The sequence below is a fragment of the Sarcophilus harrisii genome, chromosome 3, assembly GCF_902635505.1.
Source record: "Sarcophilus harrisii chromosome 3, mSarHar1.11, whole genome shotgun sequence".
NCBI lineage: Eukaryota > Metazoa > Chordata > Mammalia > Dasyuromorphia > Dasyuridae > Sarcophilus > Sarcophilus harrisii.
In genome coordinates, this window is record NC_045428.1 from 231690816 (window position 1) to 231709781 (window position 18966).

Consider the following 18966-nt stretch of genomic DNA (forward strand, 5'->3'; position numbering starts at 1 on the left):
AGATACTGGAAAGTAGGGTAAGTAGTGATTAATCTAGTTTAGCTGTAATATAGAATATATGAAGTGGAATATTGGATGAGATGGTTGGGAAAATAGGTAAAGCCAAATTAATTGAATGTATTGAGTGAAATAGATACCTACATGCCCAATTAAAGATTTGCTTTTGAAAAGTGTGAGCAAGTGCTAATTGTCCATTTTTATTTTGGCTTATTCTTTTTCATTTTACTGAATGTGTTTTCAATTTGAAAATAGATTGATAGTGAATACAGATATAGGTGTGGAACTTGTGAGAAGTCCTTTCGAATAGAGAGTGCACTGGAATTTCACAACTGTAGAACAGGTAAGAACAGTTCTCTTAAGTGATGTGGAAATTAACTGGCAAAAATTGAAATAAACTTAGATAATAAGTTTTTCATATCAATACTTTTTAGAAAAGCAATATATCTTTTACTGCAGTCATTCATTTTACATGATTTCACATGCATTCACAATATCTTGACATGTTATTTAATTTTTCATTATGAAACTCTACTTTTTTCACATTGTATATTAAATGTACCTGTAATATATTTTTTCCAAGTCTACCCTTGATTTCAATGAAATTTGTCAGGCAAGTTTCCAGGCCACTGAAACATGTCTCTCTGAATTTCTTGGATAAATTTCTTAACTTTTCATAATATGTAGTATGGTGCAAAGATATATTATAGTATTCCAACTAGAAGTTTCTGTATTTCTTAGATATAATTATAATGGATCTAATTATACATATAATTGAACTTTTGGGCAAGCCTTGTTCTAGGCATGAATCAACCATTTAACCCTAGGCAAATCATGCAGACTCTCAATTCTCTAAGAGATTTCTAAAACTACCAATTGAGGAATGTTTACTAATCTTCAGTGTTAGAAAAGTCCCACATTGGGACTTTATTAAATTATAGCTCTATTTAAAAACACACATACTAACACAACTAATTTTGTGACTCAAAAAATGTATTTAACCACCCTGAGCCTGAATCAAAACTTTTTTTTTTTTTAATTCAATTTCATTTGTTTCAGTTAAATCTTTTTTCCTCTCCTCCCTCCTTTTCTCTTCCTGGGGAAAACACATTTTATTAGGGAGACCAGTAACCAGGGGAAAGTTGATATAACTAATATCAAGATTTGAGAAAGAGAAATATAACCAATAGAACAAAACTTAATCTAGAAAGTGCTAAAGTCTATGCTAGAGTCAGAACAAGACTTGGAACTTCCAAACTCACTCACTAGTCAATGATTCAACTCAGGATGTATAGAAAGTGGGTAATCTTAAAAGAGTTTTAGAAAAGGAGGAAAAAATGAACAGTCACTCAGCATCACTCCAATTTATAACAAAGATATTATAGATATAATTGAATGAATAGAAAAACTGGGAATAGAGAATCTTCCCATCTTTTCCTGAAGATTGTTCCTTCATTCATTCCTTCTCTCTAATTTTCAGTTTCTCTCGATCTAACTGATTAATTTCCTACTTCTTACAAACATGTTCATGATAATGCCATCATTTTTTTTTAACCCCATAATTTTTAAAAAAGAATTCCCAAGACACTGCTTTTTCCTTAAACAATTATTCTGTTTCTCTTCTCCCTTTCTCAGTTAAAGTCCTAATTAAAAAAAATCTGTCATTACTCATTGCTTTCATTTCTTCTCTTTCATTCTTCAGTCCTTTGCAACTAGGCTTCTGATTTTATCAGTCAAGTAACGCTGCTCTCTCCAAAGTTACCAAATGCCAGATTTGATGGTCTTTTTTCAGGCTTAACCTTCTTGTTCTCAGAATTTGACACTAATGACCATTGTCTATTCTTGGATATTTTCTCTTATTTGTGTTTTTGTGCACTATTGTCTCCCAGTTTTCCAGTATGTCAAGTTATTCTTTTCAAGTTTCCAATATCCTTTGATGCTTCATTATCTATATCACACACCAAATATAGGTATACCCAAAGATTTTGTCTTTGACCTTCTTCTCTCTCTGCTCCATTGGTAATTTCATCATTTCACACAGCTTTAATCACTGGTATGCTTATAGTTTTCAGGTGACAAAATCCTAGTGCCTCTCTTGAGCTTTTGTTATACCTCTGCAGCTGCTCACAAGAAATTACAAATTGAATATATTTTATATATAACATCTCTAAAACAGAATTCATTATCTTTCACTCCTAGCCTATCCATCGTCTGAATTAACCTATTTCTATTCAGGGCACTATCATTCTTGTAATTTTGAAAATATCATTGTGATCCTCAATTCTTTATTTTCCCTTACTCCAATGATGTAATCAATTGCCAAGTATTTTTGTTTGTGTCTCTACAATGTCTCCTTTCAGGATTTACACAGTTATTACTCTGGTTCAAGCCCTCATCACCTCTATCACAGTGGTTTTTTTTTTTAAGTGGTCTGCTTGACTATCTCACATTAGTTTAGGTTTCAAAACTGAATAGAAAATGGAAAAAATTATTTGATAAATACATGGAGAAAACTGATTTCATTTATTAGAGAATGTACTTTTTAAATGAGCTATTTGTGGAATGTTTACCAAAAAAATGATCATTTTAGGAATATGAAAAAAGAATATGCAGAAAAACAAATTTTAATGATCACTTGTACAGATCATAGTACAATTAGAATATAATATCAAAAATATACTCAAAGTATTCAGGCCTAAATGCAGCCTAAAAATTATGTAATTAAAGATGATTTGTCAAAAGTCAGAATATATAAGCAATTAAAATTATATTAAAGATGATAATAATGGAATATATTAAAATTATGAAATTGAATCCAAGCAATTCTTAGTTGGCAAATTTATGTCTCTGTAGACATTTAGACTGCTTATTATGTTTCCAGGAGTTGTTGGAGTAGTTCTATACCAAAATACCATAGAACTATACAACTAGCTACAAGTTGATCATATAAGCTATTAGAAAAATAAAAAGATAGGAGAAAAGTTACTGGCAAAACTGAGATTGAAATAACTCAATTTCTGGAGAATATTATGTTTTATATAGAAAGCCTAAAAGAAACAGCAAAGCCATTAATCATAAAAACAACTTCTGTGAAATAGAATATATATACCCACAAAAATCATCAGCATTTTTATAGATCAACCAAAAAAAAAATTACTTACCTCCAATCCCTTCTAGTTTACTGACTGCTTCTCTGATGTCTGTAAACATGCCCATATTGTTCCCATTCTTTAAAAAAGATCCTTACTTCATCTATCCATCCTTGCTAGCTATAGTCCCATGTCTCTTCTTTTTTTGGCTAAAACTCCCAGAGAAGGTTGTTTACAATCAATGATTCTATTTTTCCCCCTTTAATTTCCCTCTTAACTCTCTGCAGGTTGACTTCCAACATCATCATCCAATTGAAGATGCTTTTTTCAAAGTTCCCAGTGATCATTAAATCTGATGAACTTTCTCAGTCTTCCCATCACCTTTCGGCAGCCTTTGACACTATTGATTTGTCTACTCCTTGACAATCTCTTCTTCCTATGTTGTTCTGATATTACCCTTTACTGGATCTTCTCCTACTTGTGTGACTGTTTCTTTTTAGTCCTTTTTGTTATATCTTTATCCAGGTTACACCTACTCCACCAGAAAGTGTCCCTGTTCTATCCTAGGCCCTCTTCTCTCTATATACTACTTGGTGATATCAGCTCCTATAATGCCAGCTATCATCTCTGTGCAATTAAATTTTTTGTAATATTTATTTTTATTGTATTGTATTATGTATTATTAATTTTTTGTAATATTTATTTGTACACCTTTAACCTACTGATTTCTAAGCTTTCATTGCCAGTTGATTACTGGATATTTCAAACTAGATATTGCATTAACATCTCAAACTCAAAATGTCCAAAACAGAACTCATATTTTCTCTCCAAGCTCTCCCTTCATCTATACGTCCCTGTTTCTGTCAAATGTATCACCATCCTCCCAGTCACCCCAGGCTCACGTCCTGTGTGTCATCTCCAAACTTTTACTCTCTCTTACCTCTCTCTCTTACCTTCTCTCCCTTCAATCTTTTACCAAAATCTGTTGATTTTACTTTAACATCTCTTGTATCTCTCTTTTCTGACACTGATATTATTCTGGGTTCAAGTGCTCATACTATAGTATTGCCTATCTTAGTAATTTTTTTTTTCTTTTGCAAATCAGTTGGGGTTTAAATGAGTTGCCCACAGTCACACAGCTAGTGAGTGTTAAGTATCTGTGTCTAAATTTGAACTTGGGTCCTCCTGACTCTGGGGCTAGTGCTTTATATAATGGACCTCTAGCTGCCCCTATTGTCTATATTATTTTAAGTCTACTGTAATAATCATGCTGGCTTGTGTCCTTGCCACATATTTCTCTACCCTATTTTCTATTTTCCACTCAGTTATTTAACTGATTTTCCTAAAGCACAAGTTTGATCATGTCACTCCTCCTATTAATTCAATTCCAGTAGTTCCCCTTTGCCTCCAGAATTAAATAAAAAATGTTTGACTTTTAGAGTCTTCTGTAATTTGGTCCCTTTTCAGTTTTCTTATGCCTCACACCCCACCATATACTATGCAATGGAATGACAAATTCGCGCTGTTCACTCCCCTTTACCAACTCTTAACATTTTCTTTGGCTGTCTCCTAATGCCTGGAGTCCTCCTTCGTCATTTCTGTCTCCTAATTAGATTGTAAGTCCCTTGAATGCAAGGATTGTCTTTCTACCTTTCTTTGTATCCCTAATGCTTAGCATAGTGACTAGCCCATAGTAGATACTTAATAAATTTTCTTTACTCAACATTTTGCTATTCTACTACTAATTCTACTACATTCTCCTAAAAAAATCCATTTTTTCCCGTCTTTGAGTATTTCTTTACAATTACTCAATTACTTAGATCTATAATTTTTAATACTTGTCAATATTTTTAGCTTATTCATCCCTCTAACTTTACATCCTGACTGAGGTTTTGTGGCAAGATCAGGCATTTGGGTAGGGTAGTTTTGCCCTCAATCAGCTAGGTGCCTGCTCTGAACTTTTATCTCCAGAGTTAAATTTCTCCCCAAATCTTTGAGGTTCAGAGTACTGAATCTTCAACTTTGTCATGAGACAAAGACCTTGAACACCTTGGACTGTTCTGTTCTGAATGCCGATGTACTTCTTTGATTGTCCCTACCTTAAGCTTGTCTGACCTGTGGGTTTTTCTTTTCCTCCCTTCCTTTTAGTTTTGGAAGCAATCAGAATTAAATAATTTGTCTAAGGTCACACAACTGGTAAGTGTCTGAGGTTAAATTTGAACTCCTGTTCAAAATGGTTCTCCTCACTCCAAGACCAGTGCTCCATCCACCACATCTGTGGATTTCTTGTGAGAGATCATAGCTCCTATTGCCTTCAGTGGTGCTGGCTTTCCTAACTGGCCTTCCTTATTGCCTGTGGACTTTGGGATGACTTTCTTTGCAGTTCTAAAGTAGAAAAAGAAACTTAGTATTGTTTCTCATGGTATTTCTTAATCCTTGTTAAATCCACATTTCATGTTTTTGTTGGAATAGTTATGTGAGAAGTAAGTTTTTTTAAACAACCATCTTGGCCAGAAGTCTAACCTGTAGTTTTCAAAATCCATTCTCTTCACTTTTTTTTTTTAATGGAGAAAACATTTCTTCTCTAGTTTTCTAGGATCCCTTTCATTCTCTAGTCACCAAGAGTGACTTATTCTCACAATAAAGGAGGCAAATAACAATCTGAGAAAAAAGATAAGGATGTTACTGTGTTGAAATAAATATATGGATCTTTTCACATAATTGAAAAGTTGAAAATATTTGCCATATATAGTGTTAAGTACTAGAAATATAAATACAAATAGAGTTCTTGCTTACATTCTAATGAGCCAAGTGGGTGGGTAGAGGATAAGATGTGAAAGGAGTGGTGACTAGAAAAGTATATTTTGGTCTGGAAAGTCACAGGGATAGTGAGCAGAGATGTAAGAGAGTTTGTTAACACTGCCTTTCCAGAAACAGTGGAAGTATTTATTTAATTGTTCATCCCAGAAAAAGAGGTCAAAAAGATAGTGGCATTTAATGGCTATTCTGTCTTGCAAGAAAATGGCTGGGTGGGGCAGGACTTTGGACTCTGCTAGATAATCACGAACCATTGCTAGTCAGGACTGTACAGCTCTGAAGGGGGAGTTGCTACTGCAGCAGTCAGCATTCAGCAGCCAGCAGCAGTGGTGGTGCTGGCAATGCAGCATGGTTGCACTATAATTGGTGAGGAGTGCAGGGAAGAAAGATGGAGAGAATTCTCCTTTTCTTACCAATCAGGGCAGTAGGCTCTCAGATAGTAATCACAGCAGCAGCTGTAGTAGGAACATGGCATGATTGAAATATGTGAAACTGAAACATGGTTAGGAGGACAATTAATCATTGCTAAGTAACAGGAGTTACAATTATAGCTAAATTCATTTATATTCCTTTTGGAATTTCTATTGGTTTTCATTTGCATGCTCAATTTTGTTATGTGCGGTCGTATGTGAGAGGCAGCATGGAGAAGTAGAGAGAGATCTGACCTTGGAGGCAGGACAGCCTTGTTCAAGTCCAGCATCTGAGAAACATTGCCTGAGCAAGTCGGTTAACATCTCAGTGCCCAGGCCAGGCTCTAAAGTTGCAGAACAGCTGCTGATCTGTAGTAGTACAGGGGGTTTCCTATTAATTAGTTAACATATATTAAGTACCAACTATGTGCTAGGTATTAAGTGCTGGGAATACAGCAAAATAATCTCTGTTCTCATGGAGCTTACATTTTAAAATAAGGAAGATAACTTGCAAACAAATATATATGCAAAGCAAGCAATACACAGGATAAATAAACAACAGGAAAGCACTGAAATGGAGAGGGGTTATGAAAGGCTTCTTGTAAGGTGGAATTTAGGGAGATCAGTAGTTGGAATAGAGGAAGGAGAGCATTCCCATAGGGAATTCAGCCAGAGAAAATTCTCCGATTCTGATGATGGTGGCGATGATGATGGTGATTTTCTGATGGTGGCAGCATTAGGAGAGAAAGGGGATATTCAGGAGCTGTTGAAATCAACAGGCCTTGGCAACAGCTTGGATATGAAAGGGACAGAGTGTGTGTGAAAGATAATGAGGAATCCAGTATGACTTGTAGATTGTGAGTCTGAAAGACTGGAAAAATGGGGTTGCCCTCTACAGAAGTAGAGATGGTGGTGTTTAGGAGAAAGATAGTTCTGTTTTGGACATAGAATTTAAGATGTCTACTGGACATGTAGTTTGAGATATCTAAAAGGCAGTTGGAGATAGGAGATTGAAGGTAGCAGAGAGCTTGTGGTGGGAAAGGTAGATTTGAGAACTATCAGCATAGAGATAGTGATTAAAATCCATGGGAAATGCTGAGATCACCAAATGAGGTGGTGTAAATGTAGAAGGAGAAGAGAAGATAGTCCGGGATAGAACCCAGAGGGACATCTGCAGTTAGACAGTGTGATCTGAAAGAGGATCCAGCAGAGGAGATGGAAAAAGAGCAGTCAGACAGATAGGAGGAAAATCAGGAAAGATTGGTGTCCTAAGAAGCTAGAGAGAAAAGATGGTCTAATAGGAGACAGTGCTCAGAGGTGTCAAAGGAAATGAAGACTGAGAAAAGGCTGTTGGGTTATGGTGCCTAAGAGATCATAAGTAACTTTGGAGACAGCAGTTTCAATGGAATGAAAAGGTCAGAAGTCAGATTGTACACTATTGATCAAAGAAATGCAGATTAAGACAACTCTGAGATACTACTGCACACCTGTCAGATTGGTTAAAATGACAAGAAAAGATAATGACGAATGTTGGAGGGATGTGGGAAAACCAGGACACTGATACATTGTTGGTAGAGTTGTGAAGTGATTCAGCCATTCTGGAGAGCAATTTGGAACTATGCTCAAAAAGTTATCAAACTGTGCATACCCTTTGATCCAGCAGTGTTTCTACTGAGCTTATATCCCAAAAAGATCTTAAAGGAGGGAAAGGGACCCATATGTGCAAAAATGTTTGTGGCAGCCCTTTTTAAAGTAGTGGCCAGAAACTGGAAACTGAATGGATGCCCATCAGTTAGAGAATGGCTGAATAAGTTATGGCATATAAAGATGTCAGATTGTAAGGGATTGAGAATAGAATAAGAAAAGAGAAGGTAGAAGCAACTATTATAGATAGCCTTTTCAAGGTGCTTAGCTACAAATGGCAATAGAGATAAAGGATGCTAGATAATGGAGATGGATCAAGTGCAGGTTTTTATCCAGTGTGGGAAAACATGATGTATATTTGTCAGCAGAAGGAAATGAATCAGTCGACAAGCAGAGTTTGAAATAAGTGAAAAAGTAGACATGACAGAAGGGACAATCTGTTGAACAAAATGGGATGGAGTTTGCTCAACAAAGAATTCTCTATACAGATGGATTCACAGACCTCCTCCCATGAAAAATGCTTCATTCACTTGAATAATATGGTGGAAGTCACAAATAAACTTGCATTAAAAACAAAATGGTATATATACTGATTAGAGCTAAGGAATGAGAACTAAAAAAACAATAGTAAAAAAAATGTATAATTAATAAAAGTCAGTAATTATCATCCAAAAGAATAATATGGCTATATATTAAAATACATATGAATATATATAATATATAAAATGTATATGTATATTAAAACTAACATCTTTTGAAGTGGGGTTCATAATTGATAAATGTGCAAGTTTACAAACATAGAATACAATCATTTAGCTTCCCCTATCTCCTATGTCCAGCCATGTGGACTATTGTTAAACAAGAAAATTAATACTTCTTTTGGCAATTTTTCTCTAGTCTAATATTAAAAGCTACAAAAGAGCAATTTTCTTCAGAGAACAATGCCATTTTTTTGCTTTGGAGAGCTACTTTCAAAGGGGGAACTTCCCACATGTTACAGTTGTCATTATTTTTTAATTATTTAATTGGGATAGGATAGATATTTTTAGATAAGACTGCTTTGGGGTTTTTTAGTTATTACGTTTATTGGTGCAGATTAAATTTTTAAATGTAGATTTTTGGCTTCTGGGAATACTCATCCTATGCTCCTTTTCTGATGATTTCTTCTTGCCTTTCCTTCCTGATATTATCATTACAGATGAATGTAGTAGCTGTGAAAAAGTTATATATATTTTTGCTAAAAAGTATTACCATTTGAAACATTTTTTTTTTCCTTCTTTGGGCAGATGAGAAGACATTCCAATGTGAAATGTGTTTCAGATTCTTTTCTACCAATAGTAACCTCTCTAAACATAAGAAAAAGCATGGTGATAAGAAATTTTCTTGTGAGGTATGCAATAAAATGTTCTATCGGAAGGATGTCATGCTGGATCACCAAAGGAGACACTTGGAAGGTGAGTACATTTAGAGTGATTACTTCTGCCATTATTTTCTTTTGCAGTATTTTATTATTCATAAAAAATAACTTGAAAAATCTCTTATCTAGTCCTCTGTACTTAGAAATAGACAGTATTAAATCTCAATTTCCTTAAGAAGCTTGGAGTAGAAAAAAAATTACACATGGATATTTAAGATGCTAAGTGCCACAGAATTTTTCCAGTGAAACAGTTATATTAATGTTGTTTAAGAAAAAAATGAAATAGAGTGTTTAGTTATATTTTGATGTATTAGGTATGAATATGAAGTAAATATTACATAGTAACAATGGTAGAAAAAGTTTTTGAATATGAAAAATTTTTATTGTATTGATTTTATTAAAATGCCATTTTGAAAACATGATGAAACTGTACTTTCCAAATTGCTTAGCCAATGGACATCCTTAGCAAGAATTTAAAGATTTTTTTAAAAAGGTGAACAATGATTACCTTACATCTACTCTGTATATATTTTATATTTCTATTTATTTATTTATATATTGTACCTCCTATTGAAATATATGCTTCCTGGTTACAGAGACAGCTTTTGCCTTTCTTTGTATCCCCAGAACTTTAGAACTGTTAATCCTTAACAAATTTCTGTTGACTGATGGACTGACTTATGGTCTATTTCTGTTCCTATCATTAAAAGAAAAATCACTTTCTCCAAAGTTACCAATAATCTCTTTATTATTAAATGTGGTGACATTTCTCATTGCTTATTCTTCTGAACTTCTCTGTAGTATTTGATGCTATTAGCCCTTCCTTCTGGATTCTTTCTTACTCCTAAATTTTAATGACATTGCATTATTGTGATTCTATTACTTTTTGTCTGGCTGATCCTTCTCAGTCTTTGCAGAATTATCATGTCTTACTTGAGTCCATGGCTGGACTTACCACAGGGCTCCAACTTTTGTAATTTCTTCTCTATGCTCTCTTAACAGTTCCCACGGACCGCACTAGCATCTCTATATAGATGAATCCCACATCTACATACAGAGTTCTCATGTCTTTCCTGAGGTCTAGTCCCTTGTCTCAAATTGTCTGCTGGGCAGCTTCACTTGGTTATTTTATAACCATCTTAACATGTCCAAAATAGAATTCATTATTTTTCCCCTTAAACCCACTTATAATTCCTAACTCCTTATTCTAGTCGCTTATGTACACAACTCTGATGCTTCACTCTAACTTGTCCCACATATCTAATGAATTACCAAGTCTTGTTTATGCTATCTCTTTAAAATCTCTCCTTTCTATTCCTCTTCTCTACACTTATGCCACAACCATTCTAGTTAGGCTCTAATCACATTTCACTTGAATTATTGTCATAACTTCTTAATTGATCTTTTCCTTCTCCAATCTATTTTCTTTACAGTTGTCAAATTGATATTACTAAAGTATGGATCTAAATTAGTGTTTCTTCTGCTCACATAGCTAATATAGCTTCTTTTTTGCTTCCAGGTTTAAGTATAAAATCTTATGTTTGATTTTTAAAGCCCTTCCTCATCTGACTCTAGCTTACCTTTCTAGACTGATTACATATTTCCTTGCTCTCATATACTCTGCACGCTAGCCATTTGCAGTTCGCTATATGCGATACTTCATGTCCTGCTTCTGTGCCTTTGCACAGGCTATTTTTCCCATCCCTTTCTATCCCCATGACTGGAATGGTCTCCCTTTTCACTTCTGCATTTTAGAGCTCCAGCTGCATTTAAGGCTCAGCTCTAGAGGCTCATCTTAGTTTTCCTACTTGTTAATGACTCAGCCCTCTTCCACCCCAGCAAAATCTCTTTATATTTATTTTGCTGTTTTTTTGTTGTTGTTGTTGTTTGTTTTTTTTGGTTGAGGCAGTTGGAGTTAAGTAACTTGCCCAGGGTCACACAGCTAGGAAATGTTAAGTGTATGAGACTAGATTTAAACTCAGGTCCTCCTGACTTCAGGACTGGTGCTCTATCCACTGCACCACCTAGCTGCCCCTATTTTGCTTTTTTTAATTTAAAAAATATTTTGTCTTTATATCACTTGTGTTTCTGCTTGTATTCTTTCCCTAACTCCTCCCATATCTCAATCCCTTATTTAAAAAAAAAAAAAAACAAGGAAAAAAATGTTCTTAACTAAGTTAACATGACAGAAAAGTTTGACATCATATATAGTATCCTACACCCATCATCTCATCCAACAGGAAAGTTATCTTCCTCATCCCTTTTTGGAGGCCAAACTTGATCATTATAATTTTGCAGCATTCAAGTTAATTGTTTAGTTATTCTTTATATTTAAATTGTAATAGTTATTGTGTCTTATCATCTTCCCGGTTCTGTTTTTGAATAATTTTTGCATCATCAGTAAGAATGTTATATCTTCTTCTTCTTAAAATATAAACTTCTTAAAGGCAAGTACTGTATTACTTTTCTATTTGTATATCCAGGACCTAGCCCAGTGCTACATATAGCAAATGCTTAGTAAGTACTTGTTGAGTGATTGAAATCCACGTCATATGTTTGAAAAAAACAAACAGCATACTATCTTAGACACAGTGTTTGTTTTCCAGTAACAATGTGGTTTTTCCCTGTCAGATAATCAAAATAGAAACCAGTACAGGTATATTATTTAGTTTACTGTATAAAGCATGATAATATAATAAATAACAGTTAATGACATTCAACACTTGCCATGGGAACTTCCATTGTACTGAATGTAAAATCTGATTTTTTTTTTTTTTCTCTTGGTTGGGGGGTGGTGTTTGACAATTAAAGGAGTCAGGCGTGTGAAGAGAGAAGAGTTTGAAACCAGTGGAGAGAGTGTGGTCCGATATAAGAAGGAGCCTTCAGGATGCCCTGTATGTGGAAAGGTAATAATTTATCATTGACTTAAGAAAATATGGAGATTTTAACTTAATCTTTTATTTACTGAAGATTATTTTACTCAAGAAATAGGAACCAAAGCTAGAAATTTCAGTCTTAAAGCACTGAAAAATCAATTTAAAAGTTTATATAAATAATAGAGACAATAAAATTGATGTTTTATGAGAGTGGTTAATAATCTTTATTTGAATAATTTAAATGACGAGACTTTTTTTCAATCTTTTTTGTTTTGATCTTTTTGCTTAAGGGTAAAGTGTATATTCTGAAAGAAGCAAGTTTTTCTGCTTTTTCCCCCCATATCATAGGTTCATTTTCTCTATTTTTAACTACTTCTCTATCATTCCCCCTGCCTTTTTTGAAGTCTTTAAAAAGTAATCCACTGTATCTATAATGGAGAGTCAAAATAAAAAGTGTAGAGAAAGAAATGAAAAGTTTATTTAGTTGTTCTTTTTACTCACCTTTAAAATGTTTGGCTTTTTTCTGTGACATCAAACTAATTAGGTGTCGAACTAGGATAGAAAAGAGAAATTGGAACTAACAGTTGTATTCATATCTTGAGTGCTTTAAGAGCACTTACTGAAATGCTCTTTCCACCAGTACAAAATCCACACTTATCCCAATTTCCCAGAACCACATGGCTACTCTGGATAGCAAGGGACCATAAAAGCCCAAAATGGCATTGAGAGAGTAGTAAGGTGTTCCTGGGCCAAGCCAAGAACTCTAGGAACTTGGTCCAAAAGTCATAGAGCCACAGTGGCACTAATGCAAAAGCTCTTTGACAAGTGAAGGCAATTTAGGACAAAGCTTCAGAGAAGGGGTCCTACAAATACCACTAAGTCTTTGATCCAGAAAAAATCCTATATATTCCTATAACATATAATATTAGTTTCACCTTTTGTGGTAGCATAAAACTAGAACCAAAGGTAGACATCCATTGATTAGCGAATAAATGAACATTCTAAGGTATGATTGTAATGTGAAATACTGTTCTATTATTTTTAAAGTATAAAAAAATTTAGAGAAATGTGTGAAGGCTTGTACTCCATTAGATAGTCTGAAATAAGTGGAAGCCAGAATAAATAGAAACAACACTAAAATTCCTGCACTGAAATTAAGCGGAGAGGCCTTCAAAGGAGAGTTGTATGGGAGGTAGCATGAACAAAGCTGGTGAAGCCATTACTGCCTCTCCTCAGATATCAGTAAAAAAAACTGTAGCAGTGCCCTCCAGGATGCTAGCCATGTCTTCAGGCAGGCCTTTCCCTCTATCTTACAGGGGAGTAAATCCCAATGGAAACAAATACCAGTTTGGTTGCTGTGCCTCTTCTGTTGTAGCTACTACCTCTTTACCAGCCATAATTCTTTTCTTTTTTTTTTTGGCTGAGGCAGTGACTTGCCCAGGGTCACAGAGATAGGAAGTGTTAAGTGTCTGAGACCAGATTTGAACTGAGGTCCTCCTGACTTCAGGAGTCACCTACCTGCTCCCATAATTCTTAAAGATCCAGAAAGAAAAGTTCTTCTTGAGAAAGTCCTTTGCAGTATTAAATAGAAATGGATGTGGTTTTTAATCAGTTAAAACAAAATCTAAGAGGTTGTATTTGTGCATCTGCCTTATGTCTTCTCAATTCTCCAGCCAGGTTGTCTTACTTGGTATTTGAACCACAGGGCCCTACCTCCTAAGGCCTAGCATAATGGATAGAGTGCTAACCTTAAGAGCCACAAGGACTTGGGTTCAAATTCCTCCTCAGACATTTCTTAGGCAAAGCAAGGCATTTAGCATTTCTTGGCCTCAGTTTATCATCTCTATAATAAGGGGGTTGGACTAGTCCTTAAGTTCCTTGTAAATCCATGTCTGTAATGCTCTAATCACTGATCTTTTTATCTACCCTGTAGTGAAACTTTTGTATACAGTTGTCTCCCTCTTTAGAATGTAAGTGCCACTTTTCTGTTTTGGTCTCCAGTATGCTTCACATAATTATTGCTTAATAATTTTTTTCATTCATTTACTCAGTTACATAAATGAAAGCAGTAAAGAACTGGATAAATAATTATGATAACTGATTTTGATCTCAGAGTAAATCATATCTAATCCTTCTCTGAGACTTGAGAATCTGTGGATATGGCCATACCTCTTGGTTTTGGTTTTATTTAAATGATTTTCTTAAAATGAAGGATTCAGTAGGGTGGGATGGGGTGGGTGACAATGCTATATCTAGAAATAACTGACATAAAAGCAAAATACATAAATACATCTTTTTTTTTTAATTAGGTATAGGTTTTACAAAATTCATAAAATTCTTTTATTGAATTAGAAAAAAATAACATTGTGAATAACAGTAAGTCAAGAATATCATAGGAAATAATGAGAAAAATGTAAAAAAAGGAAATTTAGCAGTACCAGATCTTAAACTATATTATAAAGCAGTAATTATCAAAACTATCTAGTACTGGCTAAAAAATAGAAAGATAGGTCAAAGTAATAGAATAGACATAATTTAAAGCTACAAATAAATATAATAATCTTGTAATTGAGAAGTGTAAAGACAAGATTTTGTGATAAGAATTCATTATTTGGCAAAAATTGTTGAAAAAACTAGAAAGCAGCATAGCAGAAACTGGGCATAGACCAATATCTTAAACCATTTACCCAGATAAAATCAAAATGGATAAATGATCTAGATATAAAGAGAAATATTAAAAGAAAATTATAAAAACATGGAGCATATTACTTAAAGACATATAGCTAGGTGAATAATTTATGAATTAAATTTTAAAAATTAAGTTGTAAAATGGATAATTTCAGTTACATTAAATTAAAAAGGTTTTGTACAAATAAAACAAATGTAGTCAAAATCAGAAGGAAAGCAGCAAATTGAAAAAAAAATTTTATAGATACTTTCTTAGATAAGGGTTTCATATCAAAAATACATAAATAACTTTGTCAAATTCATAAGAATATGAGTCATTCCCCACTTGATAAATGGTCAAATGATATGAACGGGAAGTTTTCCAGTGAAGAAATCAAAATAACTTGTAGTCATAGGAAAAAATGCTCTGACTCATTGTAGAAAAATGCAAATTTAAACAACCTTAAGATATCTTTTTCTACCTACCAGATTAACTAAAATGATTGAAAAGTGACAAATATTAGAGAGTATGTGAAAAAATTAGGACACTAATTCATTGTTGGTGGAACTGTGAAGTAATTCAACCATTTTGGAGAATAATCTGAATTATACTGAAAGAGTTATTAAATTAGCTATGTTCTTCGACTCAGCAATACCACTAACTAGGTCTGTTTCCAAAGATGATTAGGGGAAAACAAAAAAGAATCTATATATTCTAAAATGTTTATAGCAGCCTTCTTTTTGGTGGCAAAGAACTGGAAATCACAGGGATGTCCATCCGTTGGCATGGCTGAACAAGTTTTATGGTATATGATTGTGATGGAATATTGCGCTATAAGAAATAATGAGCTCAGTGATTTTAGAAAAATATGGAAAGACTTGCACAAAATAATGAAGAGCAAAATGAGTAGAACCAAGAGAACATTGCATAAAATAATAGCAATATTGTTTCAAAAATGCCTTTAAATCATTTAACTTAATTAACTATAAAAGATATGAAGAAAGATGCTATTTATCCACATCCAGAGAAAAACTTCTGTGTGTATAGAATAATTTTACATAAACTCATCACCACCACCATACCCACACACACTCCCAGAGTGGGGGAAGGGAGCTAAAAAAGAAATTTACATGATAATTTTGTTGTATATTTGAAAGAATTAGCAAGTTATGTATAGTAGATGTGCAGTTTCATGTATAATCATCTTTTTTTAATTGTACTATGGTATGGAAATGTTTGTTTTATTTCAAAAATATGAATTAATATAATAAAAAAGGGGAAATTAGGTATAAAAAATAGTAATAAAACATGCCCTATATTGGATTTATTGTTAAGTTAGATGCTTGCGTGGAAATAGAGGGTATTTTAAATTTTAAGGCTACTTAGAAAAAGTATTGTACTAGCCCTAGAGTCAGGAGAATCTGAATTCAAATTTGGCCTAGACATTCACCAGCTTTATGACTATGGGTAGATCACTTAATCTTGATTATCTCTTTCTCTTTGTCCCTGCCCCCTCCCCCCAAAGAAAAGTAAAGAAAAAAGATCATTATTTTAGAACTATATTATATTTAATAGCTAGCATTTTATAATCCTTTAGGATTTGCAAAATGATTTACATATGTAAACTTATTTCATCTCCAAATCAAAAAGGTATTTTTGGCCCAAAATAGTATTACCAATCTTGATCACTTGTTATACTTTCCCTAAATTTGTCCTTGAATTACTCTTAGCTGTTTTCAAAAATCAAATCCATCTTCAAAGCATGAATGTTTTTCACTGTTGAAGATACTGCAAAGAATATTCCCCAGGCTCTGAGATGAGTTCCCAAAATGGAACTTTAAAAGTGTTTTTATGCAATGGCACCATCTTTGGAATAAGTGTATATACATTTTGTCTAAGAGGTGTCTACTTTGAAGAAGAAGTAATTAATTGATTGTGTAAGATATCATCCTCTTCTTTCTTACATACTATTGAGAAGGAAAACAAAAAATAAGAAACAGTATATGAGAATATATACTAAATGTCATATCTAGCCTCAGACACTTGCTGGGCTGTGTGGCTAGTCATTTAAGATCTGTTTGCCTCAGTTTTCTCAGCTGTAAAATAGTACCTACATATGTGAGGATCAAATGACATATTTGTGAACCTTTTAGCATAGTACCCGACACATGGTAGATGCTATATAAATTCTTCCCTTCTCCACCAAGAGTTTGGAGGAAGTAATCACTAAAGGACTTTTGATATTTTGTTCTGAAGAGGTTGGATTTAAGGTTCCCTTGAAGATATATTATAAGATTAGGAAAAATGAAACTGAAAAAGGAAAAAAATTGATAAAAATTAAGTGACTTAATAATTATTACCTTTTCTCTCTTTATCTGTGCCTTATTAGTTTTCATTCTGGTTCTAAAAATTGGCATATAATATCTTGCATCCTTACTAAAGAGACAATGAAATGGAGCAGAAAAAACACTGGCTTAGGACTGTAGCTCCTTCTACAGCGCTAAGCTTGCTAATATGATCTCTCTAAATCTGTTTCCTCATTTGTTTAATAGGGTTATTGTGAGACTACTTATACTTATTTTCAAGGTACTGATCAATTTTACTTTTTCTCCCATCCTTTTTTTGTTTAAAAAATACTATTTTTTATAAGGGATATAACTCTTTTGGGAGAAATAGGAGTGCTGAGAGAAATTATGGGTAATGCAAAACAAGCAAAAGACATCAATAAAAATGTAACCCCAAAGAGTCCCATATTTGTACACTAAAATAACTTGGAAACAATTTGCTAATATGTTTAAAAACCTTACAAATGTAGATGTAGTGGGTGTAAGCCCATTTATCAAATATAAAAATGTAACACCTGATTTTTTTAAAGAATTGGTTAAAAGGAATATATAAATTGGCTAACTGAATTTAAACAAACACTTTATATTGGCCCGGAATAAGTATCATAGTTTAATAAACCACTAATTTTCATTAATTTATTCATTAATAAATGAATTGAACTAATTGAACTAAATGAATTAATGAAATAAATTCATTAATAAATGAAATGAACATTGCACTTCTTCCATTTGGATTTAGGTATCACTGTGGAGGTATCTTTTTTGGTTATTATGACCATAAAGATAAGATATCTAAATAAATGGTCTTAATTTTTAACCACTTTAACAAAGTGTTACCTAGGTTTGTAAAAATAATAAAGTCAGATGGTTCTCTCAAAAATATTAACATTTTAGTGAAAACAAAATATTTTTACCATTGATGAAATAAAAAAATTTAAATTAGTTATTTAAATTTTATATGCATATAAAGACATATTTTTATAAAGATATTTACAATTTTGAGCACATATTTCAATATCTATATTTTTCCATTTATGAATTAAATATGTGAACCACTGTACTAAGTTATAGGTTTTGAAAAACTTATGTAAAGTAGGGGAAGGTTTTAAAAATCTTATGTAGGGTAGAGGAAGAGTAGGCAATAACATAGTTAGACCTGTCTGTGCATTAAGAAAATCATTCTGGCAATTGTGTGGAAGATGGATTGTAATGGAAAGAGATGAGGTAGGGAGACTATTTTTAGTACCGTTGCAATATTTTAAGGGAAAGTTGATGAGGGGTTATACAAAGTAGTTTAGTAGGGTTGAACATTGGACTTGGGAGTCAGAAACACATGAATTCAAAATACAGCCTCAGATATTTAATAGCTGTAAGACACTGGGTAAGTTATTTACCCTTCTGTGTTTTAGTTTTCTTATCTGTAAAATGAGGGTAATGGCAGTACCTATTTCCCAGGGTAGGCCTAAAGATCAAATGAGATTTGCAAAACACTTTGTAAAACTTAAAAGTGTTGTAGAAATGTTAGCTGTGGTTATTATTATTGTAATTATGGTGGTAGCTCTGTGAGTAAAAAAAAGAAACAAATGTAAGCAATGTGGTAACCCTAACCCTAACAAGACTTGACAACTGGATATGTGGATGTGGTGTGAGGTAAAATGAGGAATCCGATATGATAGTGGTTATAAAACCCTATGTAAGTGGAA

The 18966-nt window shown here is 33.4% G+C and overlaps 1 protein-coding gene across 3 annotated transcripts in view; it reads left to right on the plus strand.

The window, feature by feature from the left end:
* The window catches only part of PRDM15 (PR/SET domain 15), a 149034-nt gene that overhangs the window by 79291 nt on the left and 50777 nt on the right, over positions 1 to 18966 (plus strand). For all 3 annotated transcript variants that reach the window (XM_031959188.1, XM_031959186.1, XM_031959187.1), the window contains 3 exons: positions 253 to 340; positions 9244 to 9411; positions 12186 to 12280. In XM_031959188.1, coding sequence (XP_031815048.1) covers positions 253 to 340; positions 9244 to 9411; positions 12186 to 12280 — 351 coding nt within the window. The remainder of the gene's footprint in view (positions 1 to 252; positions 341 to 9243; positions 9412 to 12185; positions 12281 to 18966) is intronic.